The 20,147-nt window shown below is 43.8% G+C and overlaps 2 protein-coding genes across 4 annotated transcripts; one reads left to right on the top strand and one right to left on the bottom strand.

Moving 5' to 3' along the window:
- Positions 1-1,897: 1,897 nt before the first annotated feature.
- LOC110512091 (GTP-binding protein 1) lies at positions 1,898-13,139 on the bottom strand. 3 transcript variants are annotated; one of them, XM_036940197.1, is made up of 15 exons: positions 12,986-13,139; positions 12,573-12,765; positions 11,589-11,700; positions 10,674-10,854; positions 10,253-10,436; positions 9,885-10,049; positions 9,667-9,790; positions 9,376-9,490; positions 7,510-7,654; positions 7,234-7,416; positions 6,757-6,892; positions 6,383-6,561; positions 6,023-6,148; positions 2,342-2,392; positions 1,898-2,036 (listed from the first exon to the last, which is right to left on the bottom strand). In XM_036940197.1, the coding sequence occupies exons 2-15, from the start codon at positions 12,753-12,755 to the stop codon at positions 1,908-1,910; spliced, it is 2,013 nt and encodes a 670-aa protein (XP_036796092.1). In that variant the 5' UTR covers positions 12,756-12,765; positions 12,986-13,139; the 3' UTR covers positions 1,898-1,907. The 3 variants fall into 3 exon arrangements, with proteins under 3 accessions (XP_036796092.1, XP_036796093.1, XP_036796094.1); XM_036940198.1 differs by having other exon boundaries at positions 12,903-13,009; XM_036940199.1 differs by lacking the exons at positions 2,342-2,392; positions 12,986-13,139 and having other exon boundaries at positions 12,573-12,755.
- Positions 13,140-13,899: 760 nt separating this feature from the next.
- Positions 13,900-18,508, top strand: lgals2b (lectin, galactoside-binding, soluble, 2b). Its single transcript, XM_036940200.1, has 4 exons — positions 13,900-14,018; positions 16,585-16,664; positions 17,342-17,501; positions 17,966-18,508. Exons 1-4 carry the CDS (start codon positions 14,016-14,018, stop codon positions 18,110-18,112), a joined length of 390 nt encoding a protein of 129 aa, XP_036796095.1. The 5' UTR covers positions 13,900-14,015; the 3' UTR covers positions 18,113-18,508.
- Positions 18,509-20,147: the final 1,639 nt, after the last annotated feature.

Raw genomic sequence — 20,147 nt, 5'->3', positions numbered from 1 at the left:
TAGAACCTTGTCTAAGAGACCAAACTGATAATTTATAGCTAATGCTATCTGGCTATGGGATACTCCTTTTTGTAAGTAAAAGGCCCTTTGTGAAGTTCTTATGATCTGTGGTTTATCATGTCGACTAGGGGGTGGATCTTTGCTATAAAAGATCTGTTGCCATTATGTTGACACTCAGAGAATTAATTTATAGACACTGAATTGATCTGAGAGTCACAGGGCTATGGTGAAGCTCATATTATTAAAATATGACATTTAAGTATAACTCTGACTGGTGTGTGGTTTGTAACTCTCATCATTTAGTAATAGAGGAAATTACCACGACATTGGATAAACTGATCCTAGATTTGTACTAAAGTGTAACTTCTGCCTGGTGGTAACAACCAATCCAAGCCTTCCACCACTGAAACCTGTCCCAATCCAAACCCAAAATAAAAATGCTCACACCACCTGATAAAACCATATCAAAGCTTAGAAAAAATAAATTTGAATCATATCAAGTATGGAAATGGATTAACCTAAAATCTTCAATCCCAAAAACCCTAGTTCCGCCAACAAATCTTATAGAAGGTGTGCATGACTAGAAACTGAATAAAACAACAAATCTTAAAGCTACTATTCCGCCTGCGTTTTGGGGCTCAAACAATGTCCTTGAGAGGGTATGGAGGATAACATGGAAAACTTCTAAATCCTCCTGAAATACTTTTAAGCCGTATTAGCCTTCTTGGATTTTCCAAACCCTTTCATCTATGAAAGCCAAATAAATAATCCAACACAGAACACGCTACAAGGGTAGCGGAGCAACGATTCCCAAATCTATTGAAATTAATTATAGAACAGATATGCGGTCTGTGTTTTTCAGCACGCGTCAACATTTCTGACTGCAAAAGATGGACAGAACTTTGAACGAACTTTGCACCCATTTGAACAATGTAGCTCACTTCATTTCTCCAAGACCAAAATCCACTATTTAAAAAAACACAGCTTTCATAGTTTCCACTCAATGCTTTTTTTGGGCAGATATCTAAAAAGGCACACATCTAAATGATAGGTTTTGTATACCAGGTTTTCCAAGGCCCAAATTAGTTGTTTTTCCTATTACAATAGAACAAAACATGGACCTACAGTGAGTCCTGATCCAAATGTTTCAGAACCACTGTTTTATGTATAGTCAGATGGCAGTGTATGAGCCTAGTGAACATTGTCCTTGGGGTTGGTTAGGTAGGACTATCCCGTGTCTGAACTACACCTATCCTGTTCTATTAGATTGAGTGGAGACCTTGGAGTACACTATTCCTCTCCTGTCTAAATAAATGACGAATGGAATAACAAATCTAAACCTTATGACTCCGATGCCATGTCCGGTCTGTTAGATTTCATCTAAACCTTGTGAACGACACCATTTCCATTTGAATCTGGAGTCAGTCATTATTACTGGATGACAACCCCTTAAGACAACAGATCTCAGTGCCTGAACACCATTTGTTTCCTGTCTACATAATGAATCTGTAATAAAAACCTTGTTCGTTTCTGTTACTACACCGTGTCTGTTAGATTGAGTCAACTGCTTCTTTCTGCTATTTTCCAGGAGCCAGTTCAGTCATTAGTCGCCATAGAAGCCATAGTGACATTTAACGATGTTCTAGAACTACTCTGTAATGGTGATCTAACTGGGATGGACATGGTAAACTGTGTCATTTAGGATTAACGCATGTTTCACTTCTCGTCCCCCTTTTCTTTGCTACAGTCATTCCTTCTCCCCTAATTGGAACAAGAATGATTACAAAACAAGATGTAGAGGAGGAGATATAGAAGAGTGGATGTAGACGAGAGTAGCGAGAGAGGAAGGAGAGGAGATGGTGTGTGTGTGTGTGTGTGTGTGTGTGGGGGGGGGGGGGGGGGGGGGGTTAGGCAGTGGTGCTCACTCCTGCTGCAGCTGGTGTGTGTTGTTGTGATGTTGGTGAGGCTGTGCTGTTCAGGGCTTTTCCTCGGTGTCTCTGACCCCCTCTCCTCCTGCCTCCACCTCCTGACTTGGGCTGGAGGAGAACAGTCACAACAGAACAAGTGTTACTAAATGTTAAGCCAAGCACACAATTTATGACCACCTCTAACTTTTTTTTACTTTAAAAAAAAGAGAAATTCTTCTTTTTTTTATTACACAACATTAGTTCAGGCTTAAACATCAATTTAATGTTTTCATTCAAGTAAATAACCTTTTCAGTACTTTTAGAAGTCAAAGTTCATGCTGCACAGGAAAACACTCTTTAGTGTTGGGATAAATGGAAGTCATGGCAGTACTTCTTTAGGACAAACTGGTGTTTCCTTCCCTCGTTCCGTTTACCTGGTTCTCTTTGTTGCCGTCTTTACATAGCGTCTCCTCCTCCCCCACTGTCTGACGCAGACAGACAACCAGACAGACGAGGGAGAGAGAGTGAAGGAGAAGGAAAGAGTGACGGATGGGGAAAGTGTTAAGGAGGGGACGGGGAGACAAGTTTAATGGACGGAGGTCAGGAAAGATGAGAGGAACGAGTGATGGGGCCGACGATAATGGAGGAGAGGAGTGAACGAAAGTGGGATGAGGAGGAAAAAAGATGTACCGGTAAGTGGAATGAAAATTGAGAGCGGCAGAGAGGGATATTGGCAGACGAGTGTGAGGGTCAAGGAACGGGAGGACTTTTTGAAAAGAGGGATTGTGAAAGGCCGGGTGATGAACAATCATAAAAGCGCAGGATAAAGAAAGAGTGAAACGAGATGGAGGGGCATCGGAAGAGAGATTAGCCAGCATATTGGAAAAGAGAAAGCTGCTGGTACGACACACACACCAACCTGTCCAACTTTTAGAGTACAATACGCACACAGCATATTTTAGAGTACCATACGCATGCGCCAAATTGGGGTTACCCCGCCCGCTGTTTGTGAGTCTGATCGCAAGTATAGAATTGTACCACATCAGGTCTATAAAAAGTTTGGAATACTCTTGACAGCATTCCATTTACACACATGGTAAAAGTCACTAACAATATCTGATTAGAAAGAACACAAAAGGACCATTATTCTTGGAGTCATTTTATTAAACAAATAACAAGTTGTTTAGGTACAAAATTTACAAATGTCTCATCCACAATAAAAAAAAATGACTGATATGAAAAATGTTTGAAGCAGAGCATGAAATAAACATGTTCTCCATAATAAAAACGGAAAAGCTATGATAGGAAACAGCGAGTGAGAACAAATCTGTTCAGGAAGTCATTTCCTAGACAGATTTGCCTGGTAGCTAGCAGATTTAGCATTACGCAGCAAGGCATCAGGGTAGACTTCTCTGTGGCAAACAGTTCTTCTGGCAATCATTGAAACCTTCTTGGTAACAATGGCACTCAGCATGTCTGTGGGGGCTGTGCCTTGGCAAAGTGGGTGGGGTTATATCTTTCCTGTCTGGCCTTGTCCGGGGGTATCATCGGATGGGGCCACAGTGTCTCCTGACCCCTCCTGTCTCAGCCTCCAGTATTCATGCTGCAGTAGTTTATGTGTCGGAGGGCTAGGGTCAGTTTGTTATATCTGGAGTACTTCTCCTGTCTTATCGGGTGTCCTGTGTGAATTTAAGTATGCTCTCTTTCTTTCTCTCGGAGGACCTGAGCCCTAGGACCATGCCTCAGGACTACCTGGCATGATGACTCCTTGCTGTCCCCAGTCCACCTGGCCGTGCTGCTGCTCCAGTTTCAATTGTTCTGCCTGCAGCTATGGAATCCTGACCTGTTCACCGGACGTGCTACCTGTCCCAGACATGCTGTTTTCAACTATCTAGAGAGAGCAGGAGCGGTAGAGAGACTCTTAATGATCGGCTATGAAAAGACAACTGACATTTACTCCTGAGGTGCTGACTTGCTGCACCCTCGACAACTACTGTGATTATTATTATTTGACCATGCTGGTCATCTATGAACGTTTGAACATCTTGGCCATGTTCTGTTATAATCTCCACCCGGCACAGCCAGAAGAGGACTGGCCACCCCACATAGCCTGGTTCCTCTAGGTTTCTTCCTAGGTTCTGGCCTTTCTAGGGAGTTTTTCCTAGCCACCGTGCTTCTACACCTGCGTTTCTTGGTCTTTCAATCACCCACGTGGGTATAACCAATGAGGAGATGGCACGTGGGTACCTGCTTCTATAAACCAATGAGGAGATGGGAGAGGCAGGACTTGAAGCGTGATCTGCATCAGAAATAGAAAGAAGTTCTATTTTAGCCCTTGGTAACACAGACGCTTGTTGACGAGGGCGAGCAGTGTGGGTGTAATAACTGAATAACAGGCCTCCTTGCTCGCATATGCTTTTTCAGTTCTGCCCACAAATTTTCTATAGGTTGAGGTCAGGACTTTGTGATGGCCACTCCAATACCTTGACTTTGTTGTCCTTAAGCCATTGACAACTTCGGAAGTATGCTTGGGGTCAATGTACATTTGGAAGACCCATTTGCGACCAAGCTTGAACTTCCTGACTGAGGTCTTGAGATGTTGCTTCCAAGTATCCACATAATTGTCCTACCTCGTGATGCCATCTATTTTCTGAAGTGCACCAGGCCATCTTTTAGCAAAGCACCCTCACAACATGATGCTGCCACTTCCGTGCTTCACGGTTTGGATGGTGTTCTTTGGCTTGCGAGCCTCCCCCTTTTTCCAACAATCATAACAATGGTCATTATGGCCAAACAGTTCTATTTTTGTTTCATCAGACCAGAGGACATTTCTCCAAAAAGTATGATCTTTGTCCCCATGTGCCGTAGCAAACCGTAGTCTGGCTTTTTAATGGTGGTTTTGGAGTAGTGGCTTCTTCCTTACTGAGCTGCCTTTCAGGTTATGTCAATATAGGAATCATTTTACTGTGGATATCGATACTTTTGTACCTGTTTCCTCCAGCATCTTCACAAGGTCCTTTGCTGTTGTTCTGGGATTGATTTGCACTTTTCGCACCAAAGTACATTTATCTCTAGGAGACAGAACACTTCTCCATCCTGAGCGGTATGACGGCTGTGTGGTCCCATGGTGTTTATACTTGCGTACAATTGTTTGACACAAACTCCGTACATGTCTGTGTGGTGCAGCTCGAGAATCAGGATGTTAGAGTCACTCAGTGGATGTATTTTTAATTTCAAATTTAAAAAATAAAATTCAGGCCACATTCATTTCTGTGTACTATTAACTCAGATCTCTTACATGGACAGAGAATGCTGTATGTTGGCAGGTCTGCACACACACACCATTCAGTCACTCAACACACAATGCAGAGTTTAACTTTCCTCCTACTCTTCTAGCAAGTCATTTTTTGACCTCTTACTTCAGGATGTTCTCTAACCCCCTCCCTTAGTTAGAAATAGTTTGTGTAGAACAGATGATTGTCTGTCATGTAGAATTGGGAATCGTGTCAGCTCTACTCATTACATCTCTGTCCAAGACCCTCCCTCCTCCAGGTGTTGTTTCTAAGCCTCGGCCTCCAGGTAGCTGAGCAGTAGCTGTCCTGTGTCGTGGCTGTACACAAGTGTTCTGTCTAAGCTCCTCCTTCATGTCTAATGCTGCATTCATAACCAAGTGGGAAGGCGTTAATTGCCAGTTGTGAAGTCGTGAATACCAGTTGGATGCATTCACGTGCTTTGAACTTGTTGAGAAAGCCGATTGGCTAATGGCCAACAAGCTGCATCCACCATAATCTTGCTTGTAAACCAAGTCATATTAAAAAAACATATTCATAGATAAACTGTTTATAAATAATGTTTTGTTGTTTCCTTTAACTGACAAAAATGCTGTTATAGGTCATTTCCTTAGTAGGTGACAGAGGTCAGGATGTGGGAGAAGTCAGAGCTCAGGGATGATAGATGAGTTTCCCCACTAGTAATTACCAGTAGGAGGGTTGTTCAAGTGGATTTTTCCCAGTCCTATGTGGTAAATACCACCTTCCATCTTGGTTATGAACGCAGGGTAGTCCCTTCCTTCACCAGTTGTTCAGTCTAAGCCCCTCCCTACCCCGGTAGCTCACCGGTAGCTGTCCTGCGCTGGGGCTGTCAGGCCGCGGTGCCGATCCTGCCTCCTCATTGGCTGACGTGGTGCCCTTCTTAGTGGACTGCATCTTGGCTTGCTGGGCCTTGGTGACTGACTGGAGCAGCTGGAGAGACACACGTACAGGTGGAGTTAGTTAGGAGGTAGTCTGGGACGCTTTAGAAAAAGGTATAAGCCCTTCATAACACTTGACACCACACACACACACACGACAAAGCTGGTGAAGAGACAGTGAGTTATTGTAACATTGTGAAATGTTTCTAAGGGGGTTTAATGCTCCATGACCTTTTATAAACTTAGGACCATTCATAACCCCTTACAACTAGTTCTAACCCCATACCTTGGTGATGGTGCCCACAGCCTTGGTGCGTCCCTCTCTGAACACCAGTCTCTGGTCTGTGTGGAGGTACTCGGGGGTCTTGATGAATCTGAAGTGGACTGAGGCCTTGTCCCCGGTACGTAGACAGTCTCTGTTCATGGTCAGAATGGTGGCTGTCTGTCTGATGCTGCCACAGTGCACTGAGGGAGAGAAAGTCAGAAAAATAACAATTGACATACCAGTGGCATAGCAACTCTGGACGTGTCCCATTTTTGTGTGATTGTAGGAGAGACAAAGACCTAATATGAATATAGCTGAAACTTTAATGGTAAATTGAGCATCGCCACAGTATACAAGCAACCATGAACACACCCACACGTTTGAAAGCCGCTCACCCATAGCCTGGTATCGTGGGGATATGGTGGTGGGGTGGTGCAGGACCAGTATCTCAGCCATGAACTCCCAGGTAGCCTGAGGTGTTAGTCTGGGAGAGATCATCACCATCCCCTTCCTGATGGAGGAACGCTTGATCTGGAGGAGAAGAAAGAGGGAGAGGGGTGAAAAAGGGGCCAGGGGGGGAGAGGGGGAGAGGAGAGAAACATTAGGACAGACTGTCAGAAATGTGCTGATTGAGGATGTTTTTTCCCCTATGGGAGTCATCCATTAATGGATTATGGACAGAGAATTTTCTGGAGAAAAACAAACACAAAATGGTCCATCTTTTTACATCTGCAACTTATTTGAAAGTTGCTGACTTGAGCTGATCTTTTGACACAAAAGCAGACAATTTATGAATGCATGTACGACTTCATCTGTGTTATTGTGTGTCTGTGTGGTTGTAGCCTTATACAATCAGACACGTAAAAACACACCTTTTTGAGCGCGAAGGAGGCGGTCTGTCCCCCCCGGACCTCTTTGACAGGCATCCTCTTGCGGTGGATAGATTTGACAGCGATGGAGAGGAAACTGCCCAGGGGGTCTGGGCCGAGCAGCAGCGTGTCATTCAGTCGTATCAATCCACGTAACGTAGTGCCGGACACTACTGTGCCCACACCCTGAGGAGAGATAGGAGACGTCAATACAACACAGCTTGTTAAATGATTAGTGTGTGTGTGGTGCTGATGGTTGTGTGTGTGGTGTGTACTAACCGGTACTGAGTAGGTGTCATCGATCTGGAACTCGGCAGGCTCATCTTCTCTATAGGAGGTTTTAGAAGACAGTAGGTTGAGGAACATCTTCAGAAGATCCATGTTATCTCCTGTTACATTGGAGACCTGGAAGATTGGACACATCCTAGGGGGAGAGACACAGAGAGAGGAGGGAGAAGAGAAAGGAAAGAGTGGAGGATTAAGACAACATACGTTACCCATAAATCAATTCAAATGTTATTGTTCACATACAAAAAAAATGAGCAGATGTTATTGCGGGTGAAGCGAAATGCTTGTGTTCCTAGCGCCAACAGTGCAGTAGTATGTAACAACTCACAACATTACACACAAACCTCAAAATAAAAGAATGGAATTAATAAATATTAGGATGAGCAATGTCAGAGTGGCATTGACAAGAATACAGTATATTAACATATGAAATGGGTACATCATGTAAACATTAACATGACCATTGATTCCATGTCTATGTGTATAGGGCAGCAGCCTCTAAGGTGCAGGGTTGAGTAACCGGGTGGTAGCCAGCTAGTGACAGTGACTAAGTTCAGGAAAGATCTTTTTGGCCTTCCTGTGACATCGGGTGCTGTAGGTGTCCTGAGAGCAGGCAGTGGTTCCCCGGTGACGCGTTGGGCAGACCGCACCACCCTATGGAGAGCTCTGCGGTTGCAGGCAGTGCAGCTGTGAGGTTCTTAGGGGACAAGCCAAATTTCTTCAGCTTCCTATGTTTGAAGAGGTGCTGTTACGCTGCCTTCTCCACACTATCTGTGTGGGTGGACCATTTCAGATTGGCAGTGATGAGTACGCTAAGGAACCGAGGACAGAGAGCAGGGACAGTTTTTCACCTTCTCCAATGCGTTCCTGTTGATGTGGATGGGAGGAGTGCTCCCGGTCTCCTGAAGACCACGATCAGCTCCTTTGTTTTGTTGACGTTGAGGTGATTTATTCCTGTGTGCGTGATGTGCGGAGAACCCAGTATAGACAGGGACAGTATATCTGGAGAGCCATGATTCTGTGAAACAGAGTAATATACAGTCCCTGAGCTCATCTACTTTATTGTCCAGGGACTGAACATTAGCGAGTAACATACAGTCCCTGAGCTCATCTACTTTATTGTCCAGGGACTGAACATTAGCGAGTAACATACAGTCCCTGAGCTCATCTACTTTATTGTCCAGGGACTGAACATTAGCGAGTAACATACAGTCCCTGAGCTCATCTACTTTATTGTCCAGGGACTGAACATTAGCGAGTAACATACAGTCCCTGAGCTCATCTACTTCATTGTCCAGTGACTGAACATTAGCGAGTAACATACAGTCCCTGAGCTCATCTACTTCATTGTCCAGGGACTGAACATTAGCGAGTAACATACAGTCCCTGAGCTCATCTACTTTATTGTCCAGGGACTGAACATTAGCGAGTAATATACTCGGAATCGGTGGATGGTGTGCAAGACTCTCGTGTTGGAATATAGAAGTCCACTCCAAACACCTCTTCTGCCCGGTGAGGTTTTGGAGCAGCCTCTGGGATACATTCAGTTGCCTTGGGGGTTGCAAACAAAGGATGCAATTCAGAAAAGTCTAATTTCTGTTTGGGGTCGCTGGTGAGTTACCGCCGCTCTGATATCCAAAAGTTGTCTGGCTGTATGTAATAACACAAAAAACGTTCTGGGCCAATAACGTAAGAAATAACACACACACACACCAACAAATATACTGCAAATTTGCTTAGGAGCTAGAAGCAGAGCTGCCATGCCTGTCGGCGCCATCTTACACACAAACTGTTCAGATGAATTGAGGAAAAGGACCAAAACCACCACAAGGAAACTGTTAATTCAGTGCTATTTACCTCTCTGAGCTGAAGTTGGATGCAGTGACGATAACGTCATCTTTGTTTTGAACCAGTACGGGGATCTTTCTACATCCTGGGGACTTCAGTAACCTCTGTAACAGATGCAGTGTCTCTGGGAAATACACACAATTATTAACACACATTGTGTGTGTTCATTTGTTAACCAAACAGACTAACGGGGAGGAACTGGTGTTTTCCAATAAAAAATAAAAAAAGAAGTTACATTTCACTACGATTATCATGTTTTAATGATTTGAACAGGGCCAGGTTCCACAGTCCATCTCTCACCTGCTAGGATGTTGGCTGGACACATGTCTATCTTGGTGACCACTACAAAGACTGGTACATTCAGGGCTAGAGCCAAACCTAGATGCTCCTTGGTCATCCCTACAATACCTGCATTACTGCCCACCTAGAGAGAGAGAGGAAAGGAAGGAGAGAGATGTAGAAGAGTGAACGAGAGAAAGAGGATGAGCAAAGTCACTGACACAGTAAATGTCTCTCACCATGAGCATACAGAAGTCTGGTAGATGTCCGGTCATTCCAAACACAGTGGTTTTCAGGTACTTCTCATGGCCGGCCAGATCTATGAAGGTGATGACCTTAGAGGACCTCTCACAGATCTTAGTCCAGTCCAGACTGCCCCCGTGATTATCTGGCTTATTCACCACCTAGGAGCAGAGACCGAGAGAGGTTGGTTTAAATCAGAGTGCTGGACAACACGCTAGGGTCAAAATGGACCAGGCTCTAAGTCAGCTTTGTTTATGTTTTAAATACTGCTGGTCCTGTCACTCTCCGTCTCCTGCCTATGTCATCCCTATCTAACTTAAATGTCCTTAGAGATTCCTAAGTCAACCCCAAGTCATTATCTTACATGTCCCTCCTGGTCAAAGCCCAGGATGTCGTTCCCCACACTGCTGGTCCTGCCGCTCTCCATCTCGTGTTTGTGTCGGAAGAGCTTCTGCCTGGCGAACCCCCTGCCGTTGTCCAGCTCCCCGTGGGTCAACACCCCCAGCAGGGTGCTCTTACCGGCATCCACGTTACCCACCACCGCCACCCTGTATGGGAAGGGGAGAGAGAAGTTAAAGGACAGAGAGCTGTTATGTGCAACACCAAATGTTGCAGAACACTGATCCTGAAAGCAAACCAACTTCTTCTCCCTCTGAGAAGACCTAATAATAAATTGACGAATGTCTGTCCCCCCCCCCCCCCCCCCACCTCACTTCCAGGAAGTCCTCCTCTCCGACTTATCGGCGGATGAGGGAGTCTCGTACTCCCCCCCTCCTCCTCCTCACCTCACTTCCAGGAAGTCCTCCTCTCCGACCCGTCGGCGGATGAGGTAGTCTCGTACTTTCCCCCCTGCGTCGCTACGTTCTCTCAGCAGGATCATGTCTGCCTCTATCTGCTCACACAGGGATTGAACCGTGGCCACTGACGCCTCCATGTCCCCCTCGTCCAGACCATAGTCACCTCCGTCTGATGAAGAAACGGGGGGGGGGGGGTGAAGCAGGAGAGAGGGTGTATGTAAGGAGATAGAGGGTCACACTAACCACACGGCCCATTACTCTCAGAACGCCCATGCTGTGTCTTTACCAAGATATAAGGCCTTAATTACAGGGTACTTGACAGCATTCCCAGTTTACATCAGGTAATGTAGCTATAGTAGTTCCATTAAAGTTTGGGCAAATTAAAGGAACAATGGAGCAGAAGCTGAGAAGGTGGAGGCTTGTCGTTTTGCCAACTGACCATTAAAGGGTTAAATCAGGATAAACAAGTTAGCTAGTGTTTCTCAGACTTAACTGGCTAAGGATGTTACATACACCGATATGCATCGGTTCCCAATTCAAGTGTTTAAGATACAAGTACATCGCTCAGTGGACTCCAGACCGATACAAGTACATCGCTCAGCGGACTCCAGACCGATACAAGTACATCGCTCAGTGGACTCCAGACCGATACAAGTACATCGCTCAGTGGACTCCAGACCGATACAAGTACATCGCCTGCCTGACTGGTCCCAGATCTGTTTGTGTTTAAACAACTGACAAAAAGCACAACTGATCTGGGACATCAGGTCTGTGTTCTGTAAGGGGGGTCACCATTGATCTGTGTTTATTGGAGATGTTTACACATGAGCACCATGTGTTCTGTTGTGTGGTTTAGGTATATGGCTCGGAAATAAGGTAGGAAAGTAGGTTATCCCTTCTCACCTGAGCCCACTCCCACCACATAAATGGTCTCCCCACATCCTTCATCCATCCTCTCTCGGAGTTGCCGTAGTAACGAGTCATACTGTTCTCCTGTGGGGCTGACCAGAGTCAGCTAGGAAAGAGAGAAAATATATGTTTAGGTTCATTCACTGGTGTTATGGTTGTTTGATAATTGACAGAAACTTAGATAAGTGTTTACAACAAAATGTTATTGTAAACTGGACTCTGTGATACATCTAAATTTTCTACGTAAATAAAAAAAAATAACATTACAGTTTATGTCCAGTAGAGGACAGGGCAGAATAACACTACCAAAACAAAGTAAGAACGGCCAGACAGACAGCATGCAAATATTGAAGCAAGTAGCTAGAAGCTAGGCTTGGGTCGTTTGTTGACGTTACAATGACGTAGCCTAGTTTCTGGCAAGCCTGACCAGGTTGTAAATGTGCACATGCATGATGATTCATGCAATTATGAACATACTGATGTTTAATCCACACTTTATTATTTGAAATAAATTATATTTGCAAGATAAATACAGGTTTCAGGCCTGATTGGTGTCAGTTTTGCCCCAACTAACACGCCTGACTCCAATAATCAACTAATAATGGTCTTCAGTTTATAATAAAACTAGTTTAAATCAGCTGTGTTTGCTAGGGGTGGAGGAAAGTGTGACACCAAATCAGGCCCCCGAGGACTGGATGATCTGGTCAAATCATCCTTGGTTCTTTCGCCAACTGTTGTGTCTACACAGAGTGGCACCTATATACGTGTCATTCATTCACCATTGCATGTTTTGGTGGGTACTGGTCACTCGAAAATATACATGTCCGGTCATACTTCAACCATATTAAATGTCATTATAAAATTGTCATTTTCATAAAAAAAATAGCAACATATTTTTGTTAAAGCTGATGTAAAATTGAAATCTACGCATGCATATGCCATGTAGCTAGCTTTAGCTGAGTCGAGAGCAGGGCCTACCTTGCTAGTAAAGTCTAAATGATCCTCGGACTCGCCGTTAACATTCTCTCCGTCTTCGAAGCACTCTGTCCCTGAAAGGTCATCCCCACAGTCCGGTGCGAATATAGAAACTGGTACTACTGATTCCTCTTTCGGTAATGTCCCCGGGCTTAGCCCTGGCTCTATTGCTGCCAACGACGCCATCTCCCCAAACCTTCAGAAAAAGTAATTCAATTGCAAACTGCTAGCATAACATTGCTAAGCTAACATTAGCTCACAAAACAAGCTTGCTACTGACACCAACATATTATGATGCAATGCATGCAACAATTGTGTACAGCAACTGCTTACGGTTTAAATTAGGCTAAAACGTTCCTTACGTAGCAATTCATGTTGTATTAGTAATGTTAAGTAAACATATAAATTCAACATACCAGAAGTAGCAGTGTACATAGAAGGTTTGCTTTAGGTAGCCTATATGAGTGTGGCCCGCCCCTATGTTAAATACAGAAACAGGATTGGCTACCCTCCGTTCTTGAACGTTGACAGGTGTTCAACACAGAATGGAATTATTTCACTGAAACAGAAACTCAATACATTTTTCTCTTAAGAGTTTTGACTCTCTTTCAATGTGTCATAGGCACACGTAATATAGTGTGTGCACGATTATAGAAACGCCTTACAGCAAATATTTGAATAAAGTATTAAAATACTGTATGGTAAGTAATGTGTGTAGTAACTATTTTTACCACTAGATCTCAGTTTCATTGGTCAAAATACAGTGCATGGACACCTACATTGACTGTACTCGAAAGGATCAAATGAATCACTAAGATGTCCAGTTTTGTTGTGTAAGACTCAGAAACACCCTACTACAGGCTGGAAGGGAGAAGAATGAAACGAGAAAGAATGAAAAAAGAAAAGGGAAATAAATCAAATAGATAGAGCCCTCCACCCTGTTGAGAAATATGTCCCTAATGGCACCATATTCCCTACATAGTGCACTACTTTTGACCAGAGCTCTATGGGCCCTGATAAAAAAACAAATGTGTACACTATATAGGGAATATGGTGCCATTTGGTACATTCTCTGGCAACTCACTCCAAATATATGTGACTATCTTCCAGTGGAGGCTGCTAAGGGGAGGATGGCTCATGTTAATGGCTGGAATAATGTCTGGAATGGTTTCCATGTGGTTGATACCATTCCATTGACTCCATTCCAGCCATTACTATGAGCAGTCCTACCCTCAGCAGCCTTCACTGCTTCCTTCTATTGCTTGGTTGGAAATGTAGGCTAGTGATATTATTGGCCCTGATTGGTCACCACTTTTACAACTCCTTCTCTTATTGGCTAGTACAAAATTCTAAACCCTGCCCTTTCTACGATACCAGACTGTAAAATGAAAACTTTCTCACTTTTCAGGCTTTTTCTACTGAGATTTCATTGAGAAGTCCGCCAAGATGGTATGTATGACTGTAATTCATTCAGAACTATTCTTTTATCAACTTTCTCTGCTTTCAAACTATCTACACACTACAGCATATCAGATACATTGTTTAAACACCTCCCTTTCAAAGGCAAATCAATACAAGGTAGAGGGACAGGGAGTTAGCTGGTAAAGTTTGTGTGCAGCTCCTGAAACTGATGTTTTGCTTTGATACTGTGTTATCATGATTATTATTATTATCACAGTACACATAACCTTGGGACAACTGGAATTTAATATGAGTCTGTGATTGAATGACTTTCATTGCCGATATCATTTATTCTACTACAGGGGCAGTCCATAAAATCCATATATGGTTCTTTGTGGTATTTTGCAATAGTGTTCCTTATCTTGATGTACTTTGAATTACTGTGAGTGGTGAGTCTGGAGATTAGTTGGATTCAAGGTTGTAAAAAGTAAGAGGATGACACCTGTATATTCTACAGCCTTTAGATCAGGGCTCTCTAACCCTGTTCCTGGAGAGCTACCCTCCTGTAGGTTTTAACTCTAACCCTGTTCCTGGAGAGATACCCTCCTGTAGGTTTTAACTCCAACCCTGTTCCTGGAGAGCTACCCTCCTGTAGGTTTTAACTCCAACCCTGTTCCTGGAGAGCTACCCTCCTGTAGGTTTTCACTCTAACCCTGTTCCTGGAGAGCTACCCTCCTGTAGGTTTTCACTCTAACCCTGTTCCTGGAGAGCTACCCTCCTGTAGGTTTTCACTCTAACCCTGTTCCTGGAGAGCTACCCTCCTGTAGGTTTTCACTCCAACCCTGTTCCTGGAGAGCTACCCTCCTGTAGGTTTTCACTCCAACCCTGTTCCTGAAGAGCTACCCTCCTGTAGGTTTTCACTCCAACCCTGTTCCTGGAGAGCTACCCTCCTGTAGGTTTTCACTCCAACCCTGTTCCTGGAGAGCTACCCTCCTGTAGGTTTCTACTCCAACTCTGTTCCTGGAGAGCTACCATCCTGTAGGTTTTCACTCCAATCCCAGTTGTAACTAACCTGATTCAGCTTATAAACCAGCTAATTATTAGAATCAGGTGAGCTAGATTAGGGTTGTAGACTGTAGGATACCCAATAGTTCAGCAGTCTAGAAATATTCTGTGTCACAATATAAATGTGTCTAACTTTGTTGCTTTGAACCACAAGAAATGTACAACGTCAATGGATTCTATCCCCAATGAATTACGGAGTTTTTGAGAATTGACTGGAGACTCCACCTGTTTGATGATTAACGTCATTATTGATCTGAGATACAGAGACAGGTGATGCAGTGTTCCAAGGTGCGGCCCAGGTATAGGGTCTAACTACCATATCTTCTACGTGACTATTACCATGTGATACCAGGGACATTGACCCACTGATACAGAGGACACAATGACTACCATTTATTAGATCCAACCAATGATTGTTTGAAGGGAGGTATTATGTGAATCTCAATAGCATCATTGACGATGCAGTGTCACACACACACACGCACACGCGCGCACACGCACACACGCACACACACCACAGATTGTAGTACAGACAGAGGGTGTGGTAGGGTCTTAGATCGTCTTTGAATCACCAGCTTCATCCTCTATTTTTTTTAGTCTCACTGTTGTAAACCATTTATGACTTCACTGTCTCCTTGTGACCACTTCCTGACCATCTCAACGGTCAAACAGCATTCAAACAACGTTTAGGTCCTGTTTTGCTGCTTTTATGACCCTGTGTTCGGTATTTTATGACTGATCCCAGATATGATTGTGCAAACATGGCGTGACAATGACCGTAGGAGTCGTCTAGTACAAACAGATCTGGGACCAGGATATGGTTTTATTGCCCATGGGTGTTTCACTCACTACCCCAATAAGGTTGATCATTAACACTGAACAAGATAACCTGACCGTAGGTTCTGTTACCGTGGTTCCATGTGCACCACAGACATGCTGATACGAATCTGGAAAACACAGGTGGCTGGTGGCATCTTCATTGGGGAGGACGGGCTCATAGTAATGACTGGAACTGAATGAATGGAGTGGTATGGAACTCATCATGGTTTTCCACGTTTGATACTTTTCCATTCACTCCTTTCCAGCTGTAATTATGAGATGTCCTCCCCTCAGCAGCCTCCTGAGCTGTAACGTTTATGAAGTAGTACATGCCAGTTATGAGTAACAACGTTTTCAAAAACACAAAGGTCATACAACGTTCATACTGATGTCATTGACACTTAAGGATGATCAACTAAAGGTTCATTGCTCCATCGTCATGTCAACTCCATCGTCATGTCAACTCCATCGTCATATCAACTCCATTGTCATGTCAACTCCATCGTCATATCAACTGGGCCGAGATGAACATTATCCCTGTTATGGGAACCAAACTCTGCAGACCAATGAGATTTATTTTCCCCACTTCTCATTTACTCTTAGTCTCTGCTATTTGTACTGTTCATTTGACAAGGTAACTGTTTTCTATGAGCTCAGTGCAGTAAGACGCTTATTACTGTGTATTTATCCCATTTGTTAACCCCTTAGTTGTCTAATTTCTCCTTCCTAGACGTTCCGTGTGGAAAACATGTCCTTCAAGCAGGGTCAGGAGATGACGTTCACAGGGAAGACCAAGTCTGGAGCCTCTAAGTAAGATCCTGACACTTCACCTTTCAACCCAAACTCAACACAGTGTTTCCCCTAGCATTAGTCCTTGAGACACTCCTAGTGCCTCACTCACTTCTCACTCCCAAGATTTAGCAGAACCCTGACACTCTTGGTTTCAATTCAATGTTTTGGTGCTTGTAGCCCTGATTGTACTTTTCGGGTATTTCGCAGCCCACCAAGTGTATATGGGAAACAGTGCACGTACAAGTCACTATTGGTTTCAACTATTGGTTTCAACTATTGGTTTCAATTATTGGTTTCAACTATTGGTTTCAACTATTGGTTTCAACTACTGGTTTCAACTACTGGTTTCAACTATTGGTTTCAACTACTGGTTTCAACTACTGGTTTCAACTATTGGTTTCAACTACTGGTTTCAACTACTGGTTTCGGTGTTTGTAGACCCGGATGTCACATTGGGGGCCTTTGCAGCCCACAATATACATACCAAAAGGTTGTCATGGTTATTGACATGGTTTCAATTCAATTTGGCTAAGCAAAAACAAACCACGCTCATGGAGAACTTATTGTGTTACTTTTTTTGGACTGAATTATCATATCTCATTTCCTGTTTCATTTTATCTCCCCCCCCCATCTCTCCCTATCTTTCTCTCACTCTCTCTAAATCTCCCCCCTCCTCCATCTCTACCCCCCCATAGTTTCACCATCAACATCGGCCACGACAGTGACAACTACGCCCTCCACTTCAACCCTCGTTTCAGCCACGGACACATCGTGTGTAACTCTCTGTCTGGAGGAAGCTGGGGAGACGAACTCAAGGAAGGTCACTTCCCCTTCCAGGATGGAGAGCAGTTCAAGGTGTGTGTGTGTGCTCGCGTGTGTGTGTGATAAGGTAATAATCACCAGTCTAACATTTGGTCATAGGTCAGTCTGGTCACACAGTCTGTTGACTCTAACTGCAAATATAATATGTAACAGTTATAGAGTCCACAGTTAGTCTACACTGGTGATTATAACAGCATCTATTGTATAAGTACATCTGATAGAGTCATCTCAATGGCTCATTGATTTGGCTCACTAGGAAGCCAGTGTAAGCCCGCCTAACTGTTGAATTTAATCATTACAAATAAGTCCTTAACCAGGAGCCATTCAAATAACGTCTACAGAAATGAAGCAGTAGATTATAACTTGCCTCAAAGATTCTAGCCTCCCGTGCCTGACTGCTACAGACTGCAGACTACAAGACACATGGCTGGTAAATTAGATTCTAAACATTTCTCTCTCTCTCTCTTTCTCTCTCTCTCTCTCATCCCTCCATCCAGCTGGTCCTCAACTTCACCAATGAGCAGTTCTACATCAAGCTGCCAGACGGTCACATGATGGACTTCCCCAATCGCCTTGGCGACTGCAAGTACAAACACATCATGGTTGACGGAGATGTCAAGGTCATCAGCTTCAAGATCAAATAGAGGTTGACCTTTAACCTCTGACAGTTGTCTAAATCCTTTGAAACAATACCTGTGAACTTATTTATACCAACTCTGAGCTCTCATTGTGTACGTTGTGCAGTGAGAGGAAAACCCACTAGGTGGCGCCACTGTCAAACACACTTCTACCAGAAACCTGTGGAGAGACCATTCCAGATGTGTTAATAAAACCTCCGTGAAAGCAAACAATGTTTTCAATATCTTTATGTGGCCTTTGTATAATCTTTGAATACTTTTGGTGTGTCCTTAACGAGAGGCCGAATCTTTATTTCCTTACTCACTAGTGTTGGAGATAGAATCACAAGCATTCCGATGCACCTGCAATAACATCTGCAAATCTGTATACGCAACCAATAAACTTCGATTTGATTTAGTGTATTCTCTTTTTCTCTTTCCCTCTCTCGCTCAACCTCCCCCATACTCGTACAGCGGTCAGTCATGACATCATCAGAGGGAGACACATTACTGTTTATTAGACTGTAGCCTGGGTGTTAATCCTCTTCCGCACACACACACACACACACACACACACACACACACACACACACACACACACACTAGTGTAGCCTGGGTGTTAACCATGGTCTCCCACCATAAAATAATTGACTGTGAGCTCACTAGGTCAGTGTACTCACTTATACAGTCTATTGTCACTGTCCGGCCTGTCAGTCTGTCTACCTCCTGCCTGTCTGTCTGTTTGCCTGCCTCCTGTCTGTCTGTCTGCCTGCCTCCCTCCTGCCTGTCTGTCTGTCTGCCTGCCTCCCTGTCTGTCTGTCTGTCTCCTGGGTGAACTAGAACATCAGTGGGCTGAACTCACACTTGGCCTTCTAGGAATTGTATTATCTTTTTAGTAGTAGTAGTGGTTGATACCAATTCAATGCTAACTCTCTTTACGAAATATGTTATTCTATGCTGAGTCATGACTAAGGCTGAGCAACAAGCTATCAAGGATGGCTGGCAGCCTAGCGGTTAGGGCATAGGGCCCGTAACCAAAACAATTCTAGTTCTAATCCCAGAGCCGACAAGGTGAAACATCTGTTCATATGGCTGTGAGCAAGGCACTGAACCCTAGTTGCTCCAGGGTTGTCGTTGATCATTGGCTGTGACCTCCCTCTCTGATAGGTGTCTCTCTGAGTGTCTCCGGGGGAGTTGGGTAAAAAAACACATATCCGTTTCACACATGTGTATAGGACAAATATAATTCAGTTAACAGAGGACCAGCTTTTGATTAGATATTGATTGACATAAACTGGACTCAAGTAACTAACTTTCAGTTAAAGTAATTAAGTAACGAACTGTCAGTTGAAGGACAATTAATATCAATCAACTCAAGTTATTCAGACCAAATGGTTCGTATACAGTTGTAGTCGGAAGTTTACATACACCTTAGCCAAATACATTTAAACTCCGTTTTTCACAATTCCTGACATTTAATCTTGGTAAAAATTCCGTCTTAGGTCAGTTAGGATCACCACTTTAGTTAAAGAATGTGAAATGTCAGAATAATAGTAGAGTGATTTATTTCAGCTTTCATCACATTCCCAGTGGGTCAGAAGTTTACATGCACTATATTAGTATTTGGTAGCTCTACCTTTAAATTGTTTAAAACTTGGGTCAAACGTTTCAGGTCGCCTTCCACAAGCTTTCCACAATATGCTGGGTACATTTTGGGCCATTCCTCCAGGCAGAGCTGCTGTAACTGAGTCAGAGTTGTAGGCCTCCTTGCTTCCACACGCTTTTTCAGTTCTGCCCACAAATTTTCTATAGGATTGAGGTCAGGGCTTTGTGATGGCCACTCCAATAACTTGACTTTGTTCTCCTTAAGCAGTTTTGCCACAACTTTGGAAGTATGCTTGGGGTCATTGTCCATTTGGAAGACCCATTTGCGACCAAGCTTTAACTTCCTGACTGAGGTCTTGAGATGTTGCTTCAATATATCCACATAATTATCCTGCCTCATGATGCCATTTATTTTGTGAAGTGCACCAGTCCCTCCTGCAGCAAAGCACCCCCACAA

Source organism: Oncorhynchus mykiss, chromosome 13, assembly GCF_013265735.2.
Source record: "Oncorhynchus mykiss isolate Arlee chromosome 13, USDA_OmykA_1.1, whole genome shotgun sequence".
NCBI lineage: Eukaryota > Metazoa > Chordata > Actinopteri > Salmoniformes > Salmonidae > Oncorhynchus > Oncorhynchus mykiss.
This window is presented reverse-complemented; position numbering and strand designations above follow the sequence as displayed.

What these genes read in the sequence shown, in the direction of transcription:
- LOC110512091 (XM_036940197.1), bottom strand. Translation starts at nt 12,755, where the DNA reads ATGGCGTCGTTGGCAGCAATAGAGCCAGGGCTAAGCCCGGGGACATTA. An exon ending in ATGACACCTACTCAGTACCG is followed by an intron (nt 7,417 to 7,509) that starts GTTAGTACACAC and finishes ATCTCTCCTCAG; the next exon opens with GGTGTGGGCACAGTAGTGTC. An exon ending in ACGGCAACAAAGAGAACCAG is followed by an intron (nt 2,037 to 2,341) that starts GTAAACGGAACG and finishes GTTCTCCTCCAG; the next exon opens with CCCAAGTCAGGAGGTGGAGG.
- lgals2b (XM_036940200.1), top strand. An exon ending in ACCAAGTCTGGAGCCTCTAA is followed by an intron (nt 16,665 to 17,341) that starts GTAAGATCCTGA and finishes ACCCCCCCATAG; the next exon opens with TTTCACCATCAACATCGGCC. An exon ending in AGGATGGAGAGCAGTTCAAG is followed by an intron (nt 17,502 to 17,965) that starts GTGTGTGTGTGT and finishes CCCTCCATCCAG; the next exon opens with CTGGTCCTCAACTTCACCAA.